Source organism: Aplosporella prunicola (genome assembly GCF_010093885.1).
Source record: "Aplosporella prunicola CBS 121167 unplaced genomic scaffold K452scaffold_20, whole genome shotgun sequence".
NCBI lineage: Eukaryota > Fungi > Ascomycota > Dothideomycetes > Botryosphaeriales > Aplosporellaceae > Aplosporella > Aplosporella prunicola.
In genome coordinates, this window is record NW_022983548.1 from 118,888 (window position 1) to 141,855 (window position 22,968).

The window sequence follows — 22,968 nt, forward strand, 5'->3', positions numbered from 1 at the left end:
AAAAAAAAAAAAACGTCTTCGATGAGGGTGTCTCGTTAATCGGCTGCACTGTATTGGATATTCGGGGATGTTTGACCTTGAGGAGTATTGTGGAGAGGCGAGTTATGCTGTGGCTTCGATCTGGTTGTGTCGGAAATATTGTTTTATAGCTAGGAGCCGCTGATTTGATTCAAAACGTTCTAACGAAGTGGGATTGAGCATGCTCGAAACCTCTCTGAAGTGTAAACACTCATAGCTGTTCCGGAGCTCCTCACGATGGAATTCTGCTGTCCACCTAGGAGAGATGCTAGCATGATAACCCCCGAACAGTGTCAGAAAGCTCGAGCTAAGTTAATACGAGTGTTCATGAAAATGATGAGTATAATGTCCGTGGAGTTGCTCGTCTACATGCTGGATTGGTGATGGAGATTAATATATTAAGTTAATTATGTAGGTCGAAAGCATACATATCGTGGAAGACAACTGCTTCCTTTATGGAATAATTAATAAAGATTAAAATAAAATCAATCGTTTGTAAGCAGCCCGAAGGCTGACAGACGATGCTGTGTCCTTTAGACTGACTTGAATCTTTGTATCCGCTAGTGCAAAGAAAAAGGAAGTTGTGTTAGCAGGAGGTTTAGATATACTGCCATTCTCTTCCCTCATTGTCTTGAGGACGTGATGGGCACGCTCGGCCTCCTAGAAGACTTCTAAGCTCCAAGTTAACCACTAAATCCGTCTCGAAATAACAGTGAAGAGTAAACAGCCTTTAAAGCACACAATCCTGCCGCACTATATACTGAAAACATTAAAGCACTTTCTCACTATTTTACAGTATCAACTCGCGAGAGACAGAGGGGAAGAGTACGTATATAGCTTCTAGGGTTTTTTAGCTGCCGGCTAGGCACAGAACAGTGAATTATTCTAACTATTAGAAAAGGTATGGGGTTCTAATAATGTAAGCGTATAATAGGTGTCTAAGAGTTAAGTTTTCTATACTTCGATATTACTGAGAGGAGCGTTCTCTGTCACTATTAAGTTTAGTATAATCTGTTAGGACTAAAGACTATAATTACTTCCCCCTACTTATAAAAGTTCGTGTCCCTAGTCTAGTAGTATAAGTCCCTAGTAACACTAACGCCTTTATAATTTAAGTAGCGTTCGATTTCCGTATTAGGCCTTTTCATCCTTCTCTAGTTTCTCGCAACGGAGATTGTTTTCTCATAAATGCTAAATAGGAGTCCTAGCTTTTTTATTTAACTAAAGTTGGAGCTATATATTTGAGTTCGTTATAGTTATTCTTTATCTTCCTTTTCTCTTCTCTTTATAACTGTCTGTAACAGTTGCTTGTCGGTCCAGTCTGTTTATTTGTTACTGACAGTAGCGGAGTTCCCAACACTTTTAATCTTACAGTCGACCTTGCTGTCAGAATTCAAAAGTCGTCGTTCTCTTCGGCATCTAGGTGAGAGGTATACTAAGCGACAAAAATGTTGTGCAGACAGAGTCTACTTATATAAACAGCCAGTCTCCCGTAGTAAGCAGCTGGAATACTCTATCTCTCGCAGCAACGCTTATTGCTCGATCAACGACCACCTCTTGTTCCTGCTTCACTGCTGGGTGCGCGGCCTTTGCATTCTGTCTGTTAAATCTTGTATAATCCCCGCGAAGCTAACCAGCGAGATCTCAGCCCTCAATTTCAGATACGCAGCAGATAACGATGATATGCTACATTGTCGTTGACCAGTTACGCTAATCATCATTATCATCTCACGAACACCTTTATCACATATTGTTCTAACCTAGCAAGCATTCTTTAGAAAAAAGATGTTCTGCAGGACTGCAAAAACAAGCGCGCTATATGATCGTACTGTGCAGGATGTCGTTCCACGTTTGCAACGGCATGACAGTAGTTCTCGTGAAGATAACCGGTAATGGTCTCGGATATGAAAATACTGCTTTTATTATTAGCCGCCTCTAAAACCCTTGATCTTTCTCGGTTCGATTTGGGCCAAGGTATTTAGGCCTTCCTAGCAATGGTGCTTTATCAAACGGCCCATTTCTCCCCTAACGACTATAAAACCCCTTAAAAATAACGTATTCGAAGCTGCTTATTCACAAGAACGAGGTTCCGGACGAACTCTGAGTTCACTTTTAGACACATACATGGAAAGGCCCGACTAATGCCCTGAGTGGTGCAGAACACTAATACACCGAGAACCCGGCTAAAGTACCTAGCAGCTGACATTCGAGCCTACGGTTGCTTGATGTGTCACTGTGTGGATCTAGCTTTATGGATTAGTGTAGGTCGATAATACTTAGTTGCTGTCAGCGTCCTCACTGCGTGCGAGTCAAGTAACTAAGGTTGTATTTTGCGCCATCGCCGTTGATTGCTCCTCTCAACGTTCTTGTCGAAGGCCTTTCTAAAACCGAGGTTGAGACATAGAAACCCGTGTCTTGATCCACGCTCTAATCTGATATAAAACCCATCCCCATAGCCAACCCAACCCCAAGCACGCAAGAGCCTCCCTCCCTAAGAGCACTGCCTCAATGGAAAATGCTCTTCCACCTTCCACGACGAGCGAGCTACAGGGGGCGAGCTAAAAAAAAAAAAAAAAACAGCCACAAATCACCACACAAAACCCCCACCCAGCCGCCCACCTACCAACCATCACCACCACCGCACACCAGCACCTCCTCCCAAGCATGCTCGTAAACGAATGGTAGAGATAACGCCAATCGCCACTGACGCCAAGCAAAGGTACTCAATCCGAACAACCCCGTGCTTGCGCCGTGTACGACTGGTAAGCCTAAGCCACTTACACTGTCCCCGCACAGCCACCACAGTTGTACGACTCTGTCTTTTCTCTGTAGGAGTTGCGTATGTGCAGCACACTGTCCTCAAATTCTGTTCACAGGCTATATAAACCACGAAAAAGACTAGCTCCCATCATTCCCGGGCATAGCGTGGCCGAGTTAGACCTGTATGACCTAGCATATATATGCAATTAACACTTTTCCAATATCGGCAGCGGCGATGACAGCGTAAGGAATGGCAAGAGATAGCAGTTGTGATATTGTGTGTATACACACATACGATTCGATTTGGGTATGTAAAACATTCAGTTTTAGGTGTCATGGCGTGAATGAGTATGTACGCATTTGTATGTATGTACATGTATGTACATGTGAGGAAGTAAACAAGGGATGTAAGCGAGGGATATATGTCCGTGTCTGCGTTTGTTTGTATGTACGTACGTGTATCTGCGAAATGTATGCACAAACCAAAGGCAGAAAGGGAGAGGGGAAGATAGGCAAGAAGATGAAGGGGAAGGGGATATGCCCAGCAGGGAAGAAGAAGGGGAGCAAGCAAACCCGCCACCCACGTTTTCCTAAAACACGCCAGCCGTCTCCCTCCACTGCCGAAACAGCCACGCAACTGTCGCACACACTTAAGCGTCAGCAACGTCATCCGTACCCAAACCCCCCAAACCACAAAAGAGGCAGAAAAAGAGGGGAAAGAGAAAACACCACACTCACCAAGCAGCAGCACGACCCACCTCCCCGCCATCCCCCTCAAGCCCCTCGCACCCAACCTGACCGCCCAAGCCACACGGCCCACAAACCCCAGCCTTACATTCCCCTCGCGGTCAAACCCCGGCTTCAGCTCGCTCATGCGCGCCAAATCCCGCGCCTTGCGCGCCGTGTACGGCGGATACCGCACGCCGAGCAGCGGCTCCATCCACGCCGGCGTGCTCGTGACGCTGCGTCTGTGGGAGAAGACGTCGAAGGAAGCGCGGCCGCGGTAGGCGCCTTGGCCGGAGGAGCCGACGCCGCCGAAGGCGAGGGTCGGGATTGAGGCGTGGAAGAAGCCGCTTTCCCCCCGGATTAGCTTCTGTGTGTTTTTGTGTTTTGTTTTTGGGGGTTGAAGGTAAAGAGGGAGGGGAAGGGAAAGTGGGCTTACTCGTTGATGGAGGCGCCGCCCGAGCGCGTCCGGTCCAGCACCCGGCTTGTTTCCTGCGCGTTGCCGAAGGGGTAGACGCCCAGCGGGGTGTCGTGGACCCGGTTCGCGATGCGGATGGCCTCGTCGAGGTCGTCGAACGGGAGCAGCGGGATGATGGGGCCGAAGCTCTCCTCGGCGATCAAGCTATCCTGCGGACTATCGACCTGGACGACCGTGGGCTCCAAGAACAACTCGTCCTCGTCCATGGTGCCGCCCAGCAGGATCTTGCCCGCGCTCTCGTCCAGCATGCGCTTCAAGCGCTGGAACTGGCGCGCGTTGACAATGCGGCCGTAGTCGGGGCTGTTGCGGGCGCCGTCGGGGAAGAACTCGTCAAAAGCATTGCGCAGCTCGGCCACCAGGGCGGGCAGCACCGCCGCGTCCACCAGGATGTAGTTCTGGCTGACGCAGACCTGGCCCGCGTTGTGCAGCTTGGCCCAGAGCAGGCGGCGGGCGGCCAGGCGCGGATCCGCGTGGCGCGCGACTATGGCCGGGTTCTTGCCGCCCAGCTCCAGCGTCACGGGCGTCAGCGTCTCGGCCGCCTTCTTCGCGATAATGGTGCCCACGCCCACGCCGCCCGTGTAGAATATCTTGTCCCACTTCTGGTCCAGCAGCGCCGTCGACTCGGGCACCCCGCCCTGCACCGTCGTGTACGCCGTCGTGTCCAGCGACTCTTGCATGATCTTCTCCATGGCGTACGCCGCTGCGGGCGCGTTCTCGCTCGGCTTGAGCACCGCCGTGCACCCCGCCGCAATGGCGCCAATCAGGGGCCCGATGGACAGCTGGATGGGGAAGTTGTACGCCCTGCGCGCTCGCTGTCAGTCCTGTCCTCGCTCGTTCGCTACCACCCGTGACAGACATACCCGATCACCAGCACGCAGCCGAGCGGCTCCTTGCGGATCTTCGGCGCCAGCGGCTTGTTCATGAGCGCAATGTCCGGCGCCGACTCATCTGCCGCCCACTCCTCCAGCTTGCCGCATACGAAGACAATGTCGTTCAGCACCCAGCCCAGCTCGGTGAGGTACGTCTCGAAGCCAGACTTGCCCAGATCCTTCTTACACGCGTCCACAACCAGCTGCTCGTTATCCTTAAGCCTAAAGAGCGCGCGCACGTACGTCAGCTAAATCGTCTGTCGCGGGGCCCGGCGCCATACCCACCCCCAGTAGAGCTTGCGCAGCTGCTTCAGCCTGAACTCGACCGGCCGCGTCTTCTGCGAGTGGAAAGTCGCGCGCAGCCCATCGACAATGCCCGGGATGCTGTCCGCGGGCGTGTACTGCAGCTCTGGAATCTTTTCCATGGCGGCGGCGGATGGCGTTCAATGCGGGTTTTGGTTTGTCGAGACGGGCGCGCTCATGCGGGGGTTGCTTGGCTTAAGTAAATGTCCTGGCAGCTCCGCTCGGCAGTGTCGGACCCTGGCCGACCCCATCCGTGCACATGGGACTGCCCGAAGAGCCAACCACGTCTTTGATACGGGCCATGACGAAAGGCGTGCCTGCTTGAGGACATGTCTCCGTGTACCATGAATCATCGTCACTCAGGCTTCAATGCATCAACACTCCACTCTCACGACTCACATCGCATCAATGTCCAAACTCAAAGCGAAGAAAACTAGGTAGATATTTCCCGAAAGGGACGCCTGCGTCTCTGGTGTGTGAGACCGGGGGGGTAGTAGTGCTACAAAAGGAGCGGCTAAAACAAAGTAAACAAAACAGAGAAAACAAAAGAAAAACGGTGCGGGATGCCTCCTCGCGCGCTTTTCCCCCCGAAGCCTCGGGCAAAAACGCCTCTAAACAAACGCCTCCTCGCCCAATATCCTGGGGAGGTATATATCCTGTATCCGCCAATCCAACGACTGGCCTGCCGGGCCGTCTAAGAGTCCACCACCGAGAACGCCGGCCCAGGAGCCGTACTCAAAGCAAAATCCAACAACCGTAGAGCGCCCGCTGCCGATTTTTTCCCCCAATCCTTTTAAAACCCTAGAGGTGAAAAGTGTCGAAGAATGAATAAAAAACCCCTTTCTGCCCTTCTAGCCCTGAACTTCTGCAACAAAAGAAAAATTGTTCAAGGGCAAGTCAGGCTCCTCCGCCTCTTCGAGGCAAGCCCAAGGTGCGGCGCATCGCCGTTTTCGCGCATGATGGCGCGAATGTGGGTGCGCTCCCGGGGACCGGCAGCGTTCCTCTGCAGCGCAGCACGGCCGCAGCACTGCGCGACCAGCTTCTGCAGCGCAGCCTGCTCCTCCAGACGCATGCGCTGCTGGCGCTTGGCCAGCTTACTCGTCTTGACGGCCGGGAGCTGGCCACCGTGCACCTTGGTGGAGAGGCGGGAAACGATCGGAGTGCCAGGAGTCTGAACGCGGGGAGTTGATTGGCCTTCGGTGAAATCGGCAACCAACGCCTCGAGCTCGCCACACTGGATCCTAAGAGCGCGGACGTTCACGGTGAGGGATTCGGCGGAGCTTTCGATCGAAGAAGCGGCGCCGGGGTAAGAGTCCCAGAAGGGGTCGGTGTTGATGGCGTCGGTGAGGGCGGCGGTGAAGAAAGGAATGGCGGGAAGAGCGTTGGAGTTTTGCATGTCGGAGTCGTTGGCAAGGTGCAGGGCGGTGTAGGTGAAGCGAAGGTGCTCCTCAGTGGAGAGGGTGTGCGAGACAATGCACGCTGATCGGTGGGTTAGTGGAAAGTCGCTTGAAAGCGGACGAAGCAGCAACAACAACATACCAGGACAGCCAACAAACTGGCACCACTGCTCCTCGTCGGAGAGGAAGCACTGTAGCCAGAGGAAGGCGCTGCGAGCGTCACCGGTAAAGGCCATTTCCAGGTCCTCAGGCTTGGAGCTGCAGACGGCGGCCTCGGCCAGGCGCGAGGCACGGGTGAAGAGCTGGACGACGGGAGAGACGAGAGCATGCAGGATATCGCGGTGCAGCAGCCATGTCGATTGAGCGTCGGACGAGCATTGTTGGTGGTCGGGGCAGAAGCTGGGGCAAAAGAGGGTTAGTCTTCCGGATCGGGCAGGTGGGAGGGGACAGGACATACCAGTTGCTGGCGTCTTGGGCGGTAGGGACGGAGCGCACCTCTTGGAGGGCAGCAACGTCGGCAGCAGGCGTGCAGAAGGGCGAGTAGAGGGCGGCCATGGTGTCGAGGTAGGTAGGTAGTGTCAGGGTATGGTGTTGTACAGCATTCGAAGCATAGGTACTACAGTATGCGCGGGCAGCAGGGGTGGAGGCGGATATCTATATGGCAGCGGCGGTCTGGGTAGATTGCTATGATGATCGCCTTTCACGCGTCGACTGGTCCTGGTTTCATTTCGTCACTGCGACTAAAAATACCGCAGGGCGGCCATGTCTTCTGCTCACCGTCCCCCGTCTCCTTTTCGCCGGTGACGGTCCCGCTTCGCTTTGGCGTGGCTGGCCGCGCTGGGCGAATCAACGTCGGCCCGACACAGGTCCAGAAGGCCCAGACGCGGGAGATCTTCCACTTTGTTCAAGACCAGTGGGGGAACACGAGAAACGACGCGCACGCTGTTGGGCCTGGCGCGCCGCCGCCTCCAGCCGCCCATGACCTCAGTGGCCGGGGGTGCCGCTGCCCGACGACCGACGGTTGCGGTTGCGGACGTGGTGGCCGGGGTCTGGTTGCGGAATATTGTACTCTACTCTACCCTGTCGCCTGGGATTATTTTTGGGAGAATGATCCAATAACCAGTTAACCAATTCTCCCACAGAGTCCATATCGCGGATCGTGCGAGAGGAAGCTGGTGGACGGGTCTCCTCCAGCACTGGGCTTTTCTGCTTTCCTGGCCTTCCCCTCATGGAAGCAAGCAGCACGGGCAGCGATGCCCTGCCGATCCAATACTCGTCAAGAGCTTGTCACGGTAGGAACACCTCATCAATGGGCAGCACGTCAAATAGCCTACTAGCGATCTACCGCCCATCGCTCCCCTCGTCACGCCCCAACCCGCGCTCCCCCCCCATTCCAGCAGCAGATCCCCAGAGCTGGCGTTCCGACTTTCCGACTCTCCCGACCTTTGTCCTGCGCGTTCCGCGACCGTCGGGACAGGTCCTTCGATTGCTTCATCAACCTGAAATGAGACGAAGCAATCTATCTCCTTCACGCCGCATCCGGGGCCGCCAGGGCCGTTCCGGCACGTAATTTCGAACGAGATTCCTTCCCTTTCACTTTGTCCTGTCCGCCAGCCAGGCAGATTGCGCCAGCGCTAGCGAGTGCATTAAGCGGGAGGGCCCGGACGTGTCTCAGTCCTGCCTGCATGCGTGAAGATATCCACAGTAGTGTAGTAAACAGTGCCCTGCACACCTCAGCGAGTGACACGCCCACACACCCGTGGCCACGGATGGAATGCTCCAGCACAGCACAGCACAGCACGCACGCATCTTCGCGAAGGCTCCACCACACCACGAGGAACAATCCCCGTGCCTCCCCAAATCCCCCCCTCATCCTCGAGTACGAACCCCCGCAAGCCCATCCCTGCCGAGCCCAAGCGCCCGCCCAGCCACAGAACCGCGTCTCGACCGTGTTGTCCTCTCTCTCTCCAACGAAACGAAACGAAACAAACAAACCGCAAACCGCACCCGCGCGCCGCCACCCACGCATCCGCCGCCGCCGCCAAGGCGCCGCCTCCCCCAACGGCCCCAATCCTCTGGCACCACCGCACCGCGGAAAAACGCGGCTAACAACCCAAATCCCCACGACGACCGCAAAAAAACGAAAAAAAGTATGTAGCCACTGCTACAGTAGCAGCGGAAATGCGGGCGTCGGTGGATACCTACCTACCCTACTCTACCGAACCTACCCTACCGCCGGGTCTCCAGTCCGACTGCCGGGCTAACTAACTACTCTAGGTACTCCACTCTATGTACCTCTGCTTGCTGCTAACCAACTTACTTGCTTAGCTACATAGCTAGCTCGCACCACTCGCGAGCAGGATGCGACCCGGGCAGCCTCGGTCTTCTCTCCCCTCCTCTCGCTCAATCTCTCGTCTCCTCCCTCTCAGACCCCTATGTAACTTCTGCTCGCCTACTCTACCCGCCGCCGCCGCACCGGCCCGCGCGCGCCATCCACTCTACTCTACTCTAGCCTCCTCGCGCCTCGCGGTGGCCGGGCTGGGCTCTGCCGGTGCTGCCACTTTCGCCCAGATTGAGGAGGACTGGAGGAGCAAGCCGCGGCTCGCTCCTTCCTCCTTCCATCAGTCCATCCACGCCATCCTGCCTTCCTATCTCCTGCTTTGCCTTTCCTTTCCTTTCTCCTATCTCTCGCCGTACTTTCTCCTATCTCGCGCCTCAGCCTCCCTCCCCTATCTCTTGCGCGTATCAGTCGACCCTGGTACGTACCTACCGGTAGATAGGAGTAGGTACGGATCCGTACTCTAGAGTAGCGCGCGGATGCCTACGCACGTAGATACCCTAACCCTATGCACCTACCTACCTAGCTAGCTACCTAGATGTCTTACCGTACCTTACCTTGCCGTGCCATACCTTACCTATGGCCTTCAGAGTACCTGGGTAGAGCACTCACTCACTCCTGCCTGCGCCTCCTCGCCTCATCTCGCCTCACATCGTTTCATCTCATCTCGTCTCGCCTTCCGTTGCCCTTGTCCTTGTCCTTGCTTGTCCTTGCATGTCTCTCCCCGCAGCGCTCGGAGCAGCAGCAGAACGCAGCAAGCAAGCAGCAGCACGCAGCACGCCTAGCCATCAAATAGCCACACATACCCGTCCCCAAAATAGCCCTCGCCCACGCACGCACACGCACACACACGCACGTACTCGCGCTCGCGCTCCCGTATCCGCGTCTCTATCTCCATAGGTACTACCGAGGTAGCCACACAGCCACAGCCACACCTGTATTTATAGCCCACTGTCCATAGCATCCGTAGAGCTAGAACCCAGCACGCAGCACGTACCTGAAGCCCGGCTCTAGAGTAGGTAGGGACGGATGACGGGCCTACTTACCGTCCGTAGGAGTAGGAAGAGGAGTAGGAGTACTTTCGTACATTCGTACATTCGTACATTCGTACATCCGCAGCACGCACGCGCCAATTACGAACGTGATGCCTGCCTACATGCCTCTCACCTCATGCCAGCCAAGCCAAGAAAAGTTACGCTCATCTTCCTTCTCTCGCGCTCTTTGGCTTGAATGTACGTACGCTTGTTTGTATGTATGTATGTTCGTATGTCGGACGCATCCGTGCGGGCAGCGGTGGATGGATGGTGCATGTACGGCTTGAGCGCATTTGTTTCATGTGCATGTGCGTTGAGAGGCGCGTGAATGGACGCGCTTTTGAGGCCGCGAGCAGGTTCGTGAGGTCGTGAGTTTGTGAGCTACGGCTTGAGAGCTTGGGAACTTAAGAGCTTGCGAGCAGCCCACGCGTCGTCCATGTGTAGGTAGTTAGGTACGTGGTAGTCAAGCACCGCAAGCACGTCCGAGGCAACGAGCAGCAACATGCAGCGAGCGACATCAGCGACCACTCTCCCACCCACGAACAAGCCCACACGCACACAAGCACACAGACACGTCCGCCCTCGCACGCGCGCAGCCAGCTAGCCTCTGCTTACCTACGCGGCCCAACACGGTATTGTACAAAGCGCAGCAAGCAGAGCCTCACTCACGAGATTGTATCAATTATCGCAGCCAACAATCACAACGGCAACTAGCAGACGCAGACGCAGACGCAGACGCAATGGCAGACGCAGACGCAGATGCAATGGCAGAGACAGGCGTGTGTGTGCGTGCATAGGCATGGGGGCCACAGCACAGCACAGTACAGCACAGCACAGCGTGGCCGCACAGCCAGTCGCCAGTTGCCACAGCCACGACCGCGGACGGCCGACGGCGAGAGCCGGGTAGGAGGTGCGCGCGCGGAGGCCAGGCGCGGAGGCCAGTTGCCAGCGTGAGACGAGCGACGAGAGGCAGGACCTACCGTGGTAGGGAGGAGGGTGTTTTGTGATCATGATCATGGGACACTATACACACGCGCACTTGGGACGTGGGTGATGGGCATGAGACCAGGCACGTGGCGGGCTGGTCTGCTGCTGTCACTGCGCTGCACTGCACAGCTCTGTCACGGCCGTTGTAACGCATGGGGCGACGTGCTCCGTAAGGAAGGGATGGGGGCGAGCGCAATGCAGCGCAGCACGCACCCACACGCTCTCTTTCTACAGAGTGCTGACACGGGGCCAGCCGCCGCCGTTAAGGCCAGCAGCCAGTTCGCGGCGCACATACATTGGACACAAGGATAAATAGCCGGCTGGCAAGAAGCGAGAGACGGAAGATGCGTCTAGAACGCTGCACGCGAGATGATGTGTCGAGCAAGCCCGAGCAGAAGCTTCATGAGATTGCTTTCATTTGCGCAAAGTGGCTGCTGTAACTAGGTACCAGCTGCTGTCGCCTTTTTCTTTTTTTATTGCGTCGCTTACTTTTCTCGTTTGGTGATTCCGGCTCCGCTGCCGGTATGCGTGTCTTGTTGGGTGGTATAAAATAATAAAGCGGAGCGGTTGCGCTCCTCCCCCTCGACGTCGATGGCAGCTGCCGATGCGTGCTACCACCAAAGTTGGGGGAGGAGAAAGGGCGCGACGACTCGACAACGCCTCAGGGGACCGAGGACGCAAGAGGTACTCTTCTCGCGTGGGAAGTTGAAAATCTAAAATACATGCAATATGCGCGGAGTCAATGGTGAAAAAGGGGGGCTTGCATCATAAGAAAAGAGAAAGAGAATCAAGCAAATAGCCAGGCATCCAGGCAAGACACCATCCTCAAAAGTACGCCTGCCGCCGCCCGTCGGTCCGCATGGACCGAGCCGATAGCCGAGAACCAATAACGCCGCCAAATGACAATCAGAAGATCGAAGAGCCAGAAGATCGAGTAGAAGATCGACACCAAGCAAAAGGCATCAGGAAGAGAGTAAAGGCGCATGCCGCGAATGTAGGAGAAAGCGCGGACGCCGAGGGCAGAGAAAGAGAGAAAAAACCAGCTTTTGGGGGAGGAAGATGGTTGGAGCAGCTGATCAGGTGATCTACATCTGCATCGCAGTGTCGACAGCCTGCAGCTGCGAGGGCATCGATGGCGCGTCGATGCTCATCTCAGTGTCATTGGTGGTCGGAGACTGCAGCGGAGTGGCCGGAGGAGGAGGGGTCGAGGTTGCGCGCGCGAAGACGACGTCGCTCTCGTAGACGATGGGGTGCTGGGTGAGGTTGCGGATGACACCCTCGAGCGACGTGCTGAGCAGACGGCACGAGCGCAAATCCTGGCTGAAGAGGAAGAACTTCGCCTGGTTGTCGGCGACGTCCCTGGCGTGGACGAGGAATGCGTCGTGCGCCTCGCTCTCGTGCAGGATCTGAGGACAAGCGAGCGGGTAGTGCCTAGAGATGTACTTGGCCCAGCCGCGCGCACCGTCTTTCTTCGCAGGATTGAAGACTATCTCCTTCCATCCGATGCCGAGGGCCATCGTCAGGTCCTGGATGGTGTGGCCGGCATCGTCGATTTGCATCGTCGTGGCCTTGTATGCGAGCGACCGCTCATCGAAGCCGCTTTCGTTGGATGAAGAGGAAACCACAGACTTGACGGCTGCTGGCGGAGGGCTGCTCGAGGCTTGCTTGGTCCTTTCGGTGCGCTGCGACTTGCGCGATACGGCAATTGGCCTCTCCTCAGGCTTGGAGGCCTCTTCGGATTCATGTTTCGTCTCAGCCCAGGTGCCAGTCTGCGACTCGGCGGCGATGGCGAAACCGGGCTCGCCGGGGTAGATGAGGGTCATGCCAGGGCCCATGATGGGCTCAGGCTTGGGCTTGGTGATGATCTTCGAGCCGTCCACTGGGGCTTCGTCACTGACGTCCTCCAGCGAGCGCTTGCGGCCGGCGACGGCGTTGGTCGGGGCGGCCTGGTAGTTGATCGACGGCGGCACAGGGTACTTTGAGACGCGTCCGGACGGGCTGGTGGATGCGCGGGAGGTGAAGGCCGGCGTGTTGAAGCGCTGGTCGAAGTAGGCTGGTTGGTGAGGCGGCAGCACCACAGTGGGCGACGAGGCATAGTAGTTGAGGCCCATGTTGACTGTGTGTTTAGTAGTCAGGAAGAAAAGAAATGAAAGTGAGATACGACAATGTGAAGCTTCGAATGGGCACACGCGACGGGATGGGTGCGCGTTGGATGATGGGACGCGACGCGATGGCGCGACGCGATGGACGGCGGTAATGTCGGCGATAGGCAGAGAGGAAGGATGATGAAAGAGGATGAGAGAGATGGATGGGAGATGGAGAGTAGAGAGGACGAGGGTGGGAAGAGGGAGGAATAAGTAGTAGAGATTGGGAGGGCAGAGGCACGGCAGCTCAAAGGGCGGCTGAATAAAAGTAGAAGTGAGATGTAGGAGGAATGGGGACGAGGGCTGGCGATGGTCGCCTTTTGAAGATACAGACGCCGACGGAAGCCCTGAACGTGAAGGTGGCTGGCGGTAGGGATGTGATAATGCGGCATTTCAGAGAAAGCGGAAAGAATACGCAGCGCTGTATGAAACGGCCCCAAAAGCCCCACTCTTCTACGCGCCGTCGGTCTTAATCGACTGCCAAGAGCCGGTTTGCGGACTAGTCTCTGGCTTGTGCGCGTCACGATTCTCATGCGTTGCGCCGAAATGTTACCGCCCGGTTACGCCGATACACCAACTCCCCTCACCTCTCATTGGCCCACCGGTTGCCGTCAGAAGGGTCTCACGTCATGTGATGCGCTGTCCCGAAGCGCTCTAGCGAAGCCTTGGCAGCCGACTCGGCGACTTGGCGCGTTTGCTGCGTTTGTTTGGCGGCGGGTGCAAAGCGCGGGAAAGTTTGGTGCTGCTCGACGAGCACCAGCTTTCAAGCCGCCGCAACCCCCTCCCTGTCGCCGAGAAAGAAAACCCCGCCGCAGCGACGCGTACAAAGTCAAGATGCAGGCTCCCGTGGTGGTTATGAGTTAGTCTGCCCCTGAATGGAGTCGACCCTAAGCTGACGGATGCGACGCCAGACACCCAGTCCGGGGAGAGGCAGTTTGGCCGCAAGGCACAGCTCTCCAACATCACCGCCGCCAAGACGTGAGTGCTCCCCATCTGCCCTCCCAGCTGCCCTTTTCTCATGCCATTGCAGCGTCGCAGACATCATCCGGTCATGTCTCGGTCCCAAGGCCATGCTGAAGATGCTGCTCGACCCTATGGGCGGTATCGTCCTGACCAACGACGGCCATGCCATCCTCAGAGAAATCGAGGTCGCCCACCCCGCCGCCAAGAGCATGATCGAGCTCAGCAGGACGCAAGATGAGGAGGTCGGAGACGGCACCACCAGTGTCATCATATTAGGTACGTCACAGGCACTTCAGGAGGTGGGCATCTGGGTGCTGACTGGATGCAGCTGGTGAAATGCTGGCGCAGTCCCTTCCTCAGCTGGAGCGCAACATCCATCCCGTTGTCATAATAAACGCCTTCAAGCGCGCCCTGAAAGATGCCATCTCCATCATCGAGGAGATCTCGATACCCGTCGACGTCAACGATGACAAGGCCATGTACTCGCTCATCCAGTCCTCCATCGGTACCAAGTTCGTCTCGAGGTGGTCGGAGCTCATGTGCAACCTGGCTCTGAAGGCGGTGCGGACCGTCTCCCTCGAGGTCGGCAACGGCAAGCGTGAGGTTGATATCAAGCGGTACGCACGTGTGGAGAAGATACCCGGTGGTGAAATCGAGGAGAGCTGTGTCCTGGACGGTGTCATGCTGAACAAGGACATTACGCACCCCAAGATGAGGAGGCGGATTGAGAACCCCAAGGTCATCCTGCTCGACTGCCCGCTGGAGTACAAGAAGGGCGAGTCTCAGACCAACATCGAGATCACCAAGGAGGAGGACTGGAACAAGATTCTGCAGATTGAGGAGGAGCAGATCAAGACCATGTGCGACGCTATAATAGCGCTCAAGCCCGACTTGGTCATCACGGAGAAGGGTGTCTCTGGTAAGTGGCATGAAAGTGGCCCCGCATCGGGGATTGCGTTTTTAACATGGTTTCAGATCTTGCTCAGCACTTCTTTGTCAAGAACAACATCACCGCTCTCCGTCGCGTGCGCAAGACGGACAACAACCGTATTGCCCGTGCCACCGGCGCAACCATTGTCAACAACGTCCAGTCCATCCAGCCCTCCGATGTTGGTACCCGCTGCGGCCTGTTTGAGATCTCCAAGATTGGTGATGAATACTTCACCTTCCTTACCCAGTGCGAGGACCCCAAGGCCTGCACGATCCTCCTGCGCGGCCCCTCCAAGGACATTCTTAACGAGGTGGAGCGCAACCTGCAAGATGCGATGGGCGTTGCGCGCAACGTCATCTGGAACCCCCGCCTCTGCCCCGGCGGTGGTGCGACCGAGATGGCCGTGGCCGTGGGTCTCGAGAAGAAGGCCAAGGCCGTCGAGGGTGTTGCGCAGTGGCCGTACCGCGCTGTGGCCGAGGCCATGGAAGTCATCCCGCGCACGCTGATCCAGAACTCTGGCTCTTCGCCCATCCGCGTCCTGACGCAGCTGCGCGCCAAGCACGCTGAGGCCGAGAACGGCAGCACGTGGGGCATTGACGGCGACAGCGGCAAGCTGGTGGACATGAAGGAGTATGGCGTGTGGGAGCCCATGGCGGTGAAGGAGCAGAGCGTCAAGACGGCGATTGAGAGCGCATGCCTGCTGCTGAGAGTCGACGACATTTGCGCTGCGAAGGCGGCGAAGCAGGCCGGTGGCCCTATCGGTGGCGGAGAGGAGTAAAACGCTATCATGACGAATCGGGCGGGCTAAAATAGCGGCCTTGTCGGGCACGATTGTGGGCAAATTAAAAAAGAATTGATGTACTGATGTAGCATAGAATTTTCTGCCCATCGAATTGAACGTCAAACAAGTCCATTTTGTGGTGTACGAAAACATGTGCAGCTAACACTAAGCAGTCGACATATCATGGCTTGTCTAACGTCTGTCTGGATTGCCTGCAGAGTATCCAAATTTTCTTGATGCTTTCGTCAGTTGAAGACATGTCTTGCAGGTCTTCTACGTCACTAACCGACGCATGTAGCTGCTGGTCTGCTGTTATTGTCTTGCCAATAAACGTACAAATAGTGCGTCTCATGGAGAAGAACCAACGTCTTCAATATTTTTCTCGAAAGTCAAGAGGGGAGGAGGCTAAAGTTGCTCGTCACAAGCTACCAAGATCCCCTTAAGACCAGTTCACGTGGGGCAGCAGCAAGCCATTCCGTAACACTTCGACTCGCCTAGCTACTTGACAGTCTGGAAGCAGGTTGATGTCCTTGGCTGTGTGCTTCACGAGTTTGTTTGTTCTGGGGTGAGAGGGGTTGTTTAATGTCTGTCTATCTGTCTGTCTATCTGTCTGTCTATCTGTCTGGCTGGCTGGCTGGCTGGTTGTTAGTAGTGTTGGTCACTGTAGTCTGTGGACGGTTTTGAGATTAGTGCTATGGGGTTTGTGGCCTTGTTGAAGTACTTCTGGATGGGTTGGTGGTACTGATGAACGTCTGCTCGTGGAGGGGTTTAGGCTTCTGGATGTAAGTTGCGGGGTTCGTGACGGTCTGGTTGAGGTCTGGTTCAGTGTCGGGGGGTTGATGGGTTGTTTTCATGGGGTGGGATTTGAAATATCTATCCCTTCCTGATGGTGTTTCTGTGATAACTCAATCTATGGCCCGCATTAAACTATCCATCGAATTCAATAATCTACGAGTTTCTTTCCTACCTTTTCCACCTGCTTGGGTATTATCTATTGCTCTGCTATGTTCCGCTCTAAAATTTACACCAGCAATGATGGTTTATTTTCTACTAAACTCTTATACTTAGATACTGGCCTATTAATCGCCATCTCGTCTGACGCCGAGACCGAGGATAACCATGATACTAATGATAACGATAAAGACGATATAAAGATTGCTTCTGCCAGCGCCAGCACTGGCGACGTACAACTAGAGGGATAGCTTTATATGTTAAAACTCCGAGGACGAAAAAGTAAAGGACGTCGAATATTAAGAAGAACGACGATTTAACGGCGGTCCATATATCGCTTGTCCGTATATCGCTTGAGTGCACTTCAAGGAAAGAGTGAGACGAGGTCAGACCATGCTAGGACTTCCATCCCTATTATCTAGTAGATAATACCAAAAATTTAAAAGTGTAAATGACTGTCATCTTCATAGACTAATACTACCACGTTATGAATTGAGGTGTTAGAGAAGGTTAACACTATTTGTTTTCGATACATATTTTACTCTTGCTCAGAGGGCCGATATAGTAAACAGACGATACGAAAAGGTCGTTTTAGAGGTACAGGCGGCCCTTCGTACTATGCTCCACCGTATCCGTATAACTCTACTCTACTCCCTTAGCAAAGGGCTATGGTGTAGTTTGTTTAAAGGTCAAACAAGTCCATTAGGTCGAGCTCTTATACATTTATCTAGGTGATAGCGTAGCATTCATCTCATTGAAAATGAAGCTATGCCCATGGATTCAATTATTATTTTGACGAAATAGAAATGTTATAGATTATGAAACTAACCATAGCTTCCTCTTCTACCAAACTTACGTGAACTTGCTGGTCAGCCAAAACCTAATGCTGAGCAAACCTCATATCACGTGGTTGGCCCTGAGCGGCCGGCAACACGAAATGTGAACGTGTGTGGATAATTCTGCCTCTCGAGAAAAAGTTAACCAATGCAAACTTCAAAGGCTTGGAAGTGGGTTCGTGATTACTATCCAGTGATTACAGCTCGAAGCTCGCCGGGCTGTGAATCCACTCTGATGGTCCATGATGTCATAGGGACGCAATTTTCCTAACGAAGGCAAATTGGATAAGGTATGACGGACTGAGTGGATATCAAGAACCAATTCCGCAAAATTGCAGCTAATAAAGAACCTCATCAGCTTTTTCTCAGCATCAGCTCTTACCTACTCTGCAAAACAACAAGCAGTTTCTCAGCAGCCCAGCAAAAGAACATCCATCATGGCAGCAAAGAAGATTCTCATCATTCTCTCCGACGCCAACTCTTTCCCTCTCCACAACACCGGAACAGAGGGCAAGACCATTCAGCAGCCCTCAGGCTTCTTCCTGATGGAGCTCGCCAAGCCTCTGCAGAAGATCCTCGACAGTGGCTACGAAGTAACTTTCGCATCACCAAAGGGCAACGAGCCCAAGCCGGACCCCAACAGCGAGTCGCTCCTCGCATTCGCGGGCAACTTCTACGAGCGCCAGCGCGAAAACGACCTCATTGAGCGCATGAAGAAGGAGAACGGCTTCACCAGCCCCAGGAAATTCGGCGATCTCAGCGATGAAGAGCTCAAGGGATTTTCAGGCGTGTTCATTCCCGGCGGTCATGCGCCCCTGGCCGACCTTGGCGACAATGCCGAGCTTGGTCGCATTTTAGACCATTTCCACTCCCAGCACAAGCCCACTGCTGCCATCTGCCATGGCCCGTATGCTTTCTTGTCCACGAAGTACGGACCCAAGGGCCAGTTTGCGTACAAGGGTTACAAGCTCACCAGCTGGTCTGATGCCGAAGAGAAGTTCATGGAAACCATTTTCCGCGGCGAGGTCGAGAAAGTGGAGAGTGTTTTGAGAGAGAACGGAGCGGAGATGATCGAGGGTCCCGGCGAGAAAATCGGTAACATCACTATTGACCGTGAAGTCGTGTCTGGTGGTAACCCTATGGCGGCCGATGCGCTTGGTAGCAAGTTTTTGGAGATGCTGAAGGCATAAGAAAATGGCTGGACAAACTTGATGATTGACGAATGATGAATTGTCGTTGAATCGACTATGATATTACTATGAAAGAAAATACTTCTTCTTGCCTTGAGGCCTTCTTGTGCAATACTGAAGATGTGTTTACAATGAAAAGTGAGGTGCGTCGAAAAGGTTGCAATCATCAGACGCTATATTGAAGAAGAGAAGCTATATCGCACACGTGGCAAGCTTCTCTCCAGTGTGTGCTTCATGAACGAAAATCATAAGACTTGAGGCCGCGCCTAAATCTAAGGCGCATTATGACGTGAAAGAACTTTGACAGGATCCCCATGTTACCTACATGCAAACAAGCATTCACTACAGCACCGAAGGAGTCTGTTCCTTGCCGTATTTTGGACCCTACTTCAGGACCCCAACTTAAATATAGATAGAGTTAACAACAAACTTATTTGAACGCCTCTGTTTACACAGAGGGTTGCTTGAAGGAGTATAAAGCTATCAGGCAGAAGTTAGAGCTTCATATTGGTCTTGATGCTCCGAGATGATGAAGTGATAGAAAGTGATTTTTGGTGGTTCACGTGAACGCCAGATTCGGCCGAGGTTGGATAAAGACATCCTTGTGTCCATGGAGTTGCTCAAGCCTTGCAAGAATTAGCGAGCGGGGAAGGACGATAGTGACCCAAGAAACGAATGCGGATTGCGGAGAGTGTCATATGATATCCGAGCCTTGGTCTTCGTGAAGGCTAGCCTGGAGATTTTTGAAGGCCGAATTCGCAGCTCTCTCACGCCATTATCTACAACTCTAAGAGTGAATTCGGCATTTGCTGCACGTCTCCAGAAGGGTAATTCCCTTTCCAGTCTTAGCAAAGACGGGCGGAATTAATACCTCACGGCGGATGGCGTTTGTCTTTAGAGAAGCTGCCGTGACGATCTTGCACTGGGCTCAATTCCGGACATTGAGAATGGTCCGCATGCGGCGGAAAAGGAAAAGGCAGGATTCTAGACGTCCAGGGTCTCGCGACGGCCATGGCTTTGGGCCAGCAAAAGAAAAGCTCGCCTGATATGCGAAGCGATTTGGGAAAGACGGTGGCTGATCAAGACTCCAGGATCGCGATGAAACAACCGCCCAAGACGTCCGCTCGTCTGGAGGAACCCTGTCACCGAAACAATCTCGCCATCTGCTGCCCCTGAGATTTTGATAATGGGAGCGTCTTAAGAACCAGGCCGAAGGATCATCTCGCTCGCCGAAAGCGGCCTAGCGCGCTGTAGACCCTGCCAATGATCGCAGGTGCGAGCCCACACTCTCTCCGGTGACTCCTCCCCCACTGGTCATTTTGTTTTCGCGCTTCCGACCGCGATCGCTGTGCGGATGAGACAGCTAGCGATCGTTATCCGGACGCTGTAACTGCGGAGTGCGGATGTGGTGGGTGCGCTGATGGACGCCCGGCGCGCTCCAAGGCCTCCAAGGCAGCCCAGAGAGGAATGCAGCCAAAACGCTTTTTTGACTCTCTCGATTTTCCACTCCGAAAGAGCCTCCGGCCGACTGGCAGGTTGCTTTTGCGGCTATGTAACGGTTTGCCGGTGGGTGACGTACGCTCTGTCCGGAAACGACGTTGCCGAGGCGGTTTTACTGTTATTGTGGCACAGCAGGCATCTACATTACGACAACGTTTGTTCTTCAGGAATACGCGCCGGCCGGGGTATCATTGACAGTGGACCTCGACTTGACTCGAGCCACGGCCGCAGGTTGCAGCGGCTGTCTGGGCTTGCACCGCGGAACAGCGGAAGAGGCGCTTTTGGTCATTCCCCCCTCCAAATCCGTCCCTCATTGGGCGCTCCTTGATCCTGCAAAAATTCGCCTCGTGGATCCCTTGGATCTGCCACTCGCCTCGTAGCACTGCCGTTGCGCATTAACGAGCCGTCGACGAGGACGGCAATCGTGCGTTTGGCATCTTGCACGGCTTCTCGGGTAGAGTACCGGCTCCCGCATATTGCCACAACTGTGGGCAGTCAAAGCATTGGACACGTGCAGTAATAAGCATTTCTTGGCGTATCCGATGGTGAAGCCCCGATTGCCAGGACCAAGGATCCAGAGATCCGTGCAAAAGGACTTGGTCCAGGTTGCCTCGTTTAAGCCTGGTCATTATCACCCGTGAAAGAGTGGCGGCAGGGCCAAGGAAAATGATGCCGACCTGCAGAGCCATGAGACCGCGGGCTACCATCCAGCTGGATCCAGGAACGCGCGCAGATCCCACTCCCGGAGGGGGAGGGCACCCTGGGATTTCAATGCAATAGTTGAGTCGTTCTCACACTCTAAGTTCCCTTTGTGATTCTACCACCACCACACTTGCAGACTCGAACACATGCAGATGGCAATGTAACTAAGGGACAGGATCTCTCTTTAAGCATATGCCACAACTTTGTCGTTCTTTTATAAACCCCGCCTCAACCCCTACCCAACTACCAGTCTAGCGGTTCACACCCTTGTGGTGGTTAAGGTGCATAAGAGCTGCGCTCTCTCCTGGATTTTGAAGCCTGTCCCTTCACCCACGATCAACCATGAGCGATTCCCAGGGCCCGACGGTCGTTACCGTCTCGGTAGTGTTCGCTGTGTTGACGGCCATTGTTATGTCTATGCGTCTCTATGCTCGTGTCTTCATTGTACAAAAGTTGGGACTTGATGATGGTAAGCCAACCAAACAGTAAACCTATCTTCGGACATTCAGTAACCGTATTGCAGTTTTGATAAGCGTAGCAGCAGTAAGTGGGCTGAAAATACACGTCGAGGCGGCTAGGTCTGACCGTTATCCTTCAGCTTCTGTCAATTGCTTTCATAGTAGCAACTATAATGGGTAAGTTGAGTGAGGCATCCCCCTATGTATGCAGAGCTGACAGATGAAATAGCCGTGGAACATGGATTGGGCGACCACGTACAAGACGTTTACCCTAAGCGTGGTATGCAAAACTACGTCAGCTATCTTCAGGTAGACATCCAGACTCTCCGAAACAACAACCTCAGTACTGACGAAATCAGATCGTATGGCTTTCTTCCGTTTTCTACAACGCGTGTCTTGGCTTTATCAAAACTTCCGTGCTCGCTCTTTACATGCGTCTCGGAGACCGCGCGCTCAAGAGACTTGCCCAAGTCATGATCGGTGTGGTTGCCGCCCAAGCCGGAGCAAACGTCCTTGTCTGTATTTTCCAGTGCTCTCCGGTCTCGGGCGCCTACGACCTCAAGATTGCCGCTACGGCCAAATGCGTCAACATCAACGCTTTCTACCTGGCCAATGCCGCCGTCAACATCTTCACTGATCTATTGACGTATACCCTTCCGATCAAGCTGGTCATGCGCTTGCAGGTGCCGCGGCAGCAGAAGATCGGTCTTGGTGTCATGCTGTGCCTTGGATTATTGTAAGTTCCATTCCGCCAAATCAATATCAGGGTTGCCCCCTAATGCAAGACAGTGCGTGCATTTCCAGCATTATCAGAATCACGTTTGTGCCTGCAATGCTCACATCCGCCGACGCAACCTACGCCATCTCGGGCGCGATGTACTGGTCCGTGATTGAGACGAACGTGGGGATTCTCGCAGCCTCGATTCCCTCCTTCAAAGTCATCGCCAAGCGCTACGCGCCGCGCCTGCTCGGCAGCTACTACGAGTCGAACCACTACCCGTCGGGCAACAAGTCGCGCAGCGGGTTCTCGTCGAAAGCGTTCCACAAGATGGGCTCGTCGCAGCATGGCGGCACGATGAAGAGCAACGCCAGCGTCGCGCTGCGCAGCATGAACCGCGACGAAGGCGGCGGCGGCGGCACCGGCAACACTGGCTTCAAGAACAAGACGGCCGTCCAGACGCACATCGAGCAGGACGTGGCGAGCAACAGTTCTGAAGAGGCGCTAACGCTGCCGGACGGCCGCATCGGTGTCCGCACCCATATCACGACGCAGTACGATACCGCGGCGCGCTCGCAGAGCGGCCACAGCGACGCGGGCAGCTTGTACGAGACGGTCGAGGGAAAACCCCCCGTCCAGAGCGACGGCAGGTTATAGTAATTTCACTGCGCGGGTGGGGTTGGGCTAGGGGTCTGCTGGGATACTGCTTTGGGTTGACTGGGGTTTCGGGCTGCAAGAGATACCATTACTTTACTTTGCGGGGGATTGATCGGAAAAGGAAAGGGAAAGGGAAAGGGAAAGGGAAAGGGAAAGGGAAAGGGAGGGAGGGATTCTGATCGCCCGTGTACTTCTACTACTAGTTATTGCTTTCCTTTGTTGGGCTGAAA

General features: G+C 54.5%; 7 protein-coding genes across 7 annotated transcripts in view; 4 read left to right on the top strand and 3 right to left on the bottom strand.

Annotated features, from left to right (window-relative positions):
* Window positions 1-3,112: 3,112 nt before the first annotated feature.
* K452DRAFT_289799 (uncharacterized protein) lies at window positions 3,113-5,487 on the bottom strand. The gene is made up of 5 exons (XM_033540891.1): window positions 5,134-5,487; window positions 4,840-5,070; window positions 3,941-4,780; window positions 3,517-3,851; window positions 3,113-3,415 (listed from the first exon to the last, which is right to left on the bottom strand). The coding sequence occupies exons 1-5, from the start codon at window positions 5,271-5,273 to the stop codon at window positions 3,369-3,371; spliced, it is 1,593 nt and encodes a 530-aa protein (XP_033394958.1). The 5' UTR covers window positions 5,274-5,487; the 3' UTR covers window positions 3,113-3,368.
* A 100-nt stretch (window positions 5,488-5,587) lies between these two features.
* On the bottom strand, window positions 5,588-7,255 carry K452DRAFT_360512 (uncharacterized protein). Its single transcript, XM_033546344.1, has 3 exons — window positions 7,006-7,255; window positions 6,691-6,947; window positions 5,588-6,630 (listed from the first exon to the last, which is right to left on the bottom strand). Exons 1-3 carry the CDS (start codon window positions 7,101-7,103, stop codon window positions 6,038-6,040), a joined length of 948 nt encoding a protein of 315 aa, XP_033394959.1. The 5' UTR covers window positions 7,104-7,255; the 3' UTR covers window positions 5,588-6,037.
* Window positions 7,256-8,198: 943 nt separating this feature from the next.
* K452DRAFT_74134 (uncharacterized protein) lies at window positions 8,199-9,144 on the top strand. The gene is made up of 2 exons (XM_033547082.1): window positions 8,199-8,825; window positions 8,877-9,144. Exon 1 carries the CDS (start codon window positions 8,234-8,236, stop codon window positions 8,810-8,812), a length of 579 nt encoding a protein of 192 aa, XP_033394960.1. The 5' UTR covers window positions 8,199-8,233; the 3' UTR covers window positions 8,813-8,825; window positions 8,877-9,144.
* A 2,848-nt stretch (window positions 9,145-11,992) lies between these two features.
* Window positions 11,993-13,018, bottom strand: K452DRAFT_232460 (uncharacterized protein; the record flags this gene model as incomplete). Its single annotated transcript, XM_033537233.1, has 2 exons — window positions 11,993-12,493; window positions 12,542-13,018. The coding sequence occupies 2 exons, from the start codon at window positions 13,016-13,018 to the stop codon at window positions 11,993-11,995; spliced, it is 978 nt and encodes a 325-aa protein (XP_033394961.1).
* Window positions 13,019-13,817: 799 nt separating this feature from the next.
* K452DRAFT_254478 (uncharacterized protein) lies at window positions 13,818-15,857 on the top strand. The gene is made up of 5 exons (XM_033538324.1): window positions 13,818-13,910; window positions 13,963-14,029; window positions 14,082-14,290; window positions 14,343-14,933; window positions 14,990-15,857. Exons 1-5 carry the CDS (start codon window positions 13,886-13,888, stop codon window positions 15,721-15,723), a joined length of 1,626 nt encoding a protein of 541 aa, XP_033394962.1. The 5' UTR covers window positions 13,818-13,885; the 3' UTR covers window positions 15,724-15,857.
* Window positions 15,858-17,870: 2,013 nt separating this feature from the next.
* Window positions 17,871-18,804, top strand: K452DRAFT_289804 (uncharacterized protein). Its single transcript, XM_033540892.1, has one exon. It carries the CDS (start codon window positions 17,951-17,953, stop codon window positions 18,701-18,703), a length of 753 nt encoding a protein of 250 aa, XP_033394963.1. The 5' UTR covers window positions 17,871-17,950; the 3' UTR covers window positions 18,704-18,804.
* A 2,220-nt stretch (window positions 18,805-21,024) lies between these two features.
* K452DRAFT_289805 (uncharacterized protein) overlaps window positions 21,025-22,968 on the top strand; it is a 2,065-nt gene continuing 121 nt past the window's right edge. The window contains exons 1-6 of the mRNA XM_033540893.1: window positions 21,025-21,374; window positions 21,429-21,448; window positions 21,504-21,540; window positions 21,593-21,672; window positions 21,723-22,099; window positions 22,153-22,968. Of these exons, the coding sequence (XP_033394964.1) occupies window positions 21,248-21,374; window positions 21,429-21,448; window positions 21,504-21,540; window positions 21,593-21,672; window positions 21,723-22,099; window positions 22,153-22,738 (1,227 nt within the window). The 5' untranslated portion in view covers window positions 21,025-21,247 and the 3' untranslated portion in view covers window positions 22,739-22,968. The remainder of the gene's footprint in view (window positions 21,375-21,428; window positions 21,449-21,503; window positions 21,541-21,592; window positions 21,673-21,722; window positions 22,100-22,152) is intronic.

Coding starts and splice junctions, on each gene's coding strand:
- K452DRAFT_289799 (XM_033540891.1), bottom strand. CDS start 5,273: ATGGAAAAGATTCCAGAGCTGCAGTACACGCCCGCGGACAGCATCCCG. Junction 4,781..4,839: donor GGCTGCGTGCTGGTGATCGG/GTATGTCTGTCA, acceptor GCGAGCGCGCAG/GGCGTACAACTTCCCCATCC. Junction 3,852..3,940: donor GGCGGCGCCTCCATCAACGA/GTAAGCCCACTT, acceptor CCGGGGGGAAAG/CGGCTTCTTCCACGCCTCAA.
- K452DRAFT_360512 (XM_033546344.1), bottom strand. CDS start 7,103: ATGGCCGCCCTCTACTCGCCCTTCTGCACGCCTGCTGCCGACGTTGCT. Junction 6,948..7,005: donor GCCCAAGACGCCAGCAACTG/GTATGTCCTGTC, acceptor CTTTTGCCCCAG/CTTCTGCCCCGACCACCAAC. Junction 6,631..6,690: donor CCAGTTTGTTGGCTGTCCTG/GTATGTTGTTGT, acceptor CCCACCGATCAG/CGTGCATTGTCTCGCACACC.
- K452DRAFT_74134 (XM_033547082.1), top strand. CDS start 8,234: ATGCGTGAAGATATCCACAGTAGTGTAGTAAACAGTGCCCTGCACACC.
- K452DRAFT_254478 (XM_033538324.1), top strand. CDS start 13,886: ATGCAGGCTCCCGTGGTGGTTATGA. Junction 13,911..13,962: donor GGCTCCCGTGGTGGTTATGA/GTTAGTCTGCCC, acceptor ATGCGACGCCAG/ACACCCAGTCCGGGGAGAGG. Junction 14,934..14,989: donor CACGGAGAAGGGTGTCTCTG/GTAAGTGGCATG, acceptor ACATGGTTTCAG/ATCTTGCTCAGCACTTCTTT.
- K452DRAFT_289804 (XM_033540892.1), top strand. CDS start 17,951: ATGGCAGCAAAGAAGATTCTCATCATTCTCTCCGACGCCAACTCTTTC.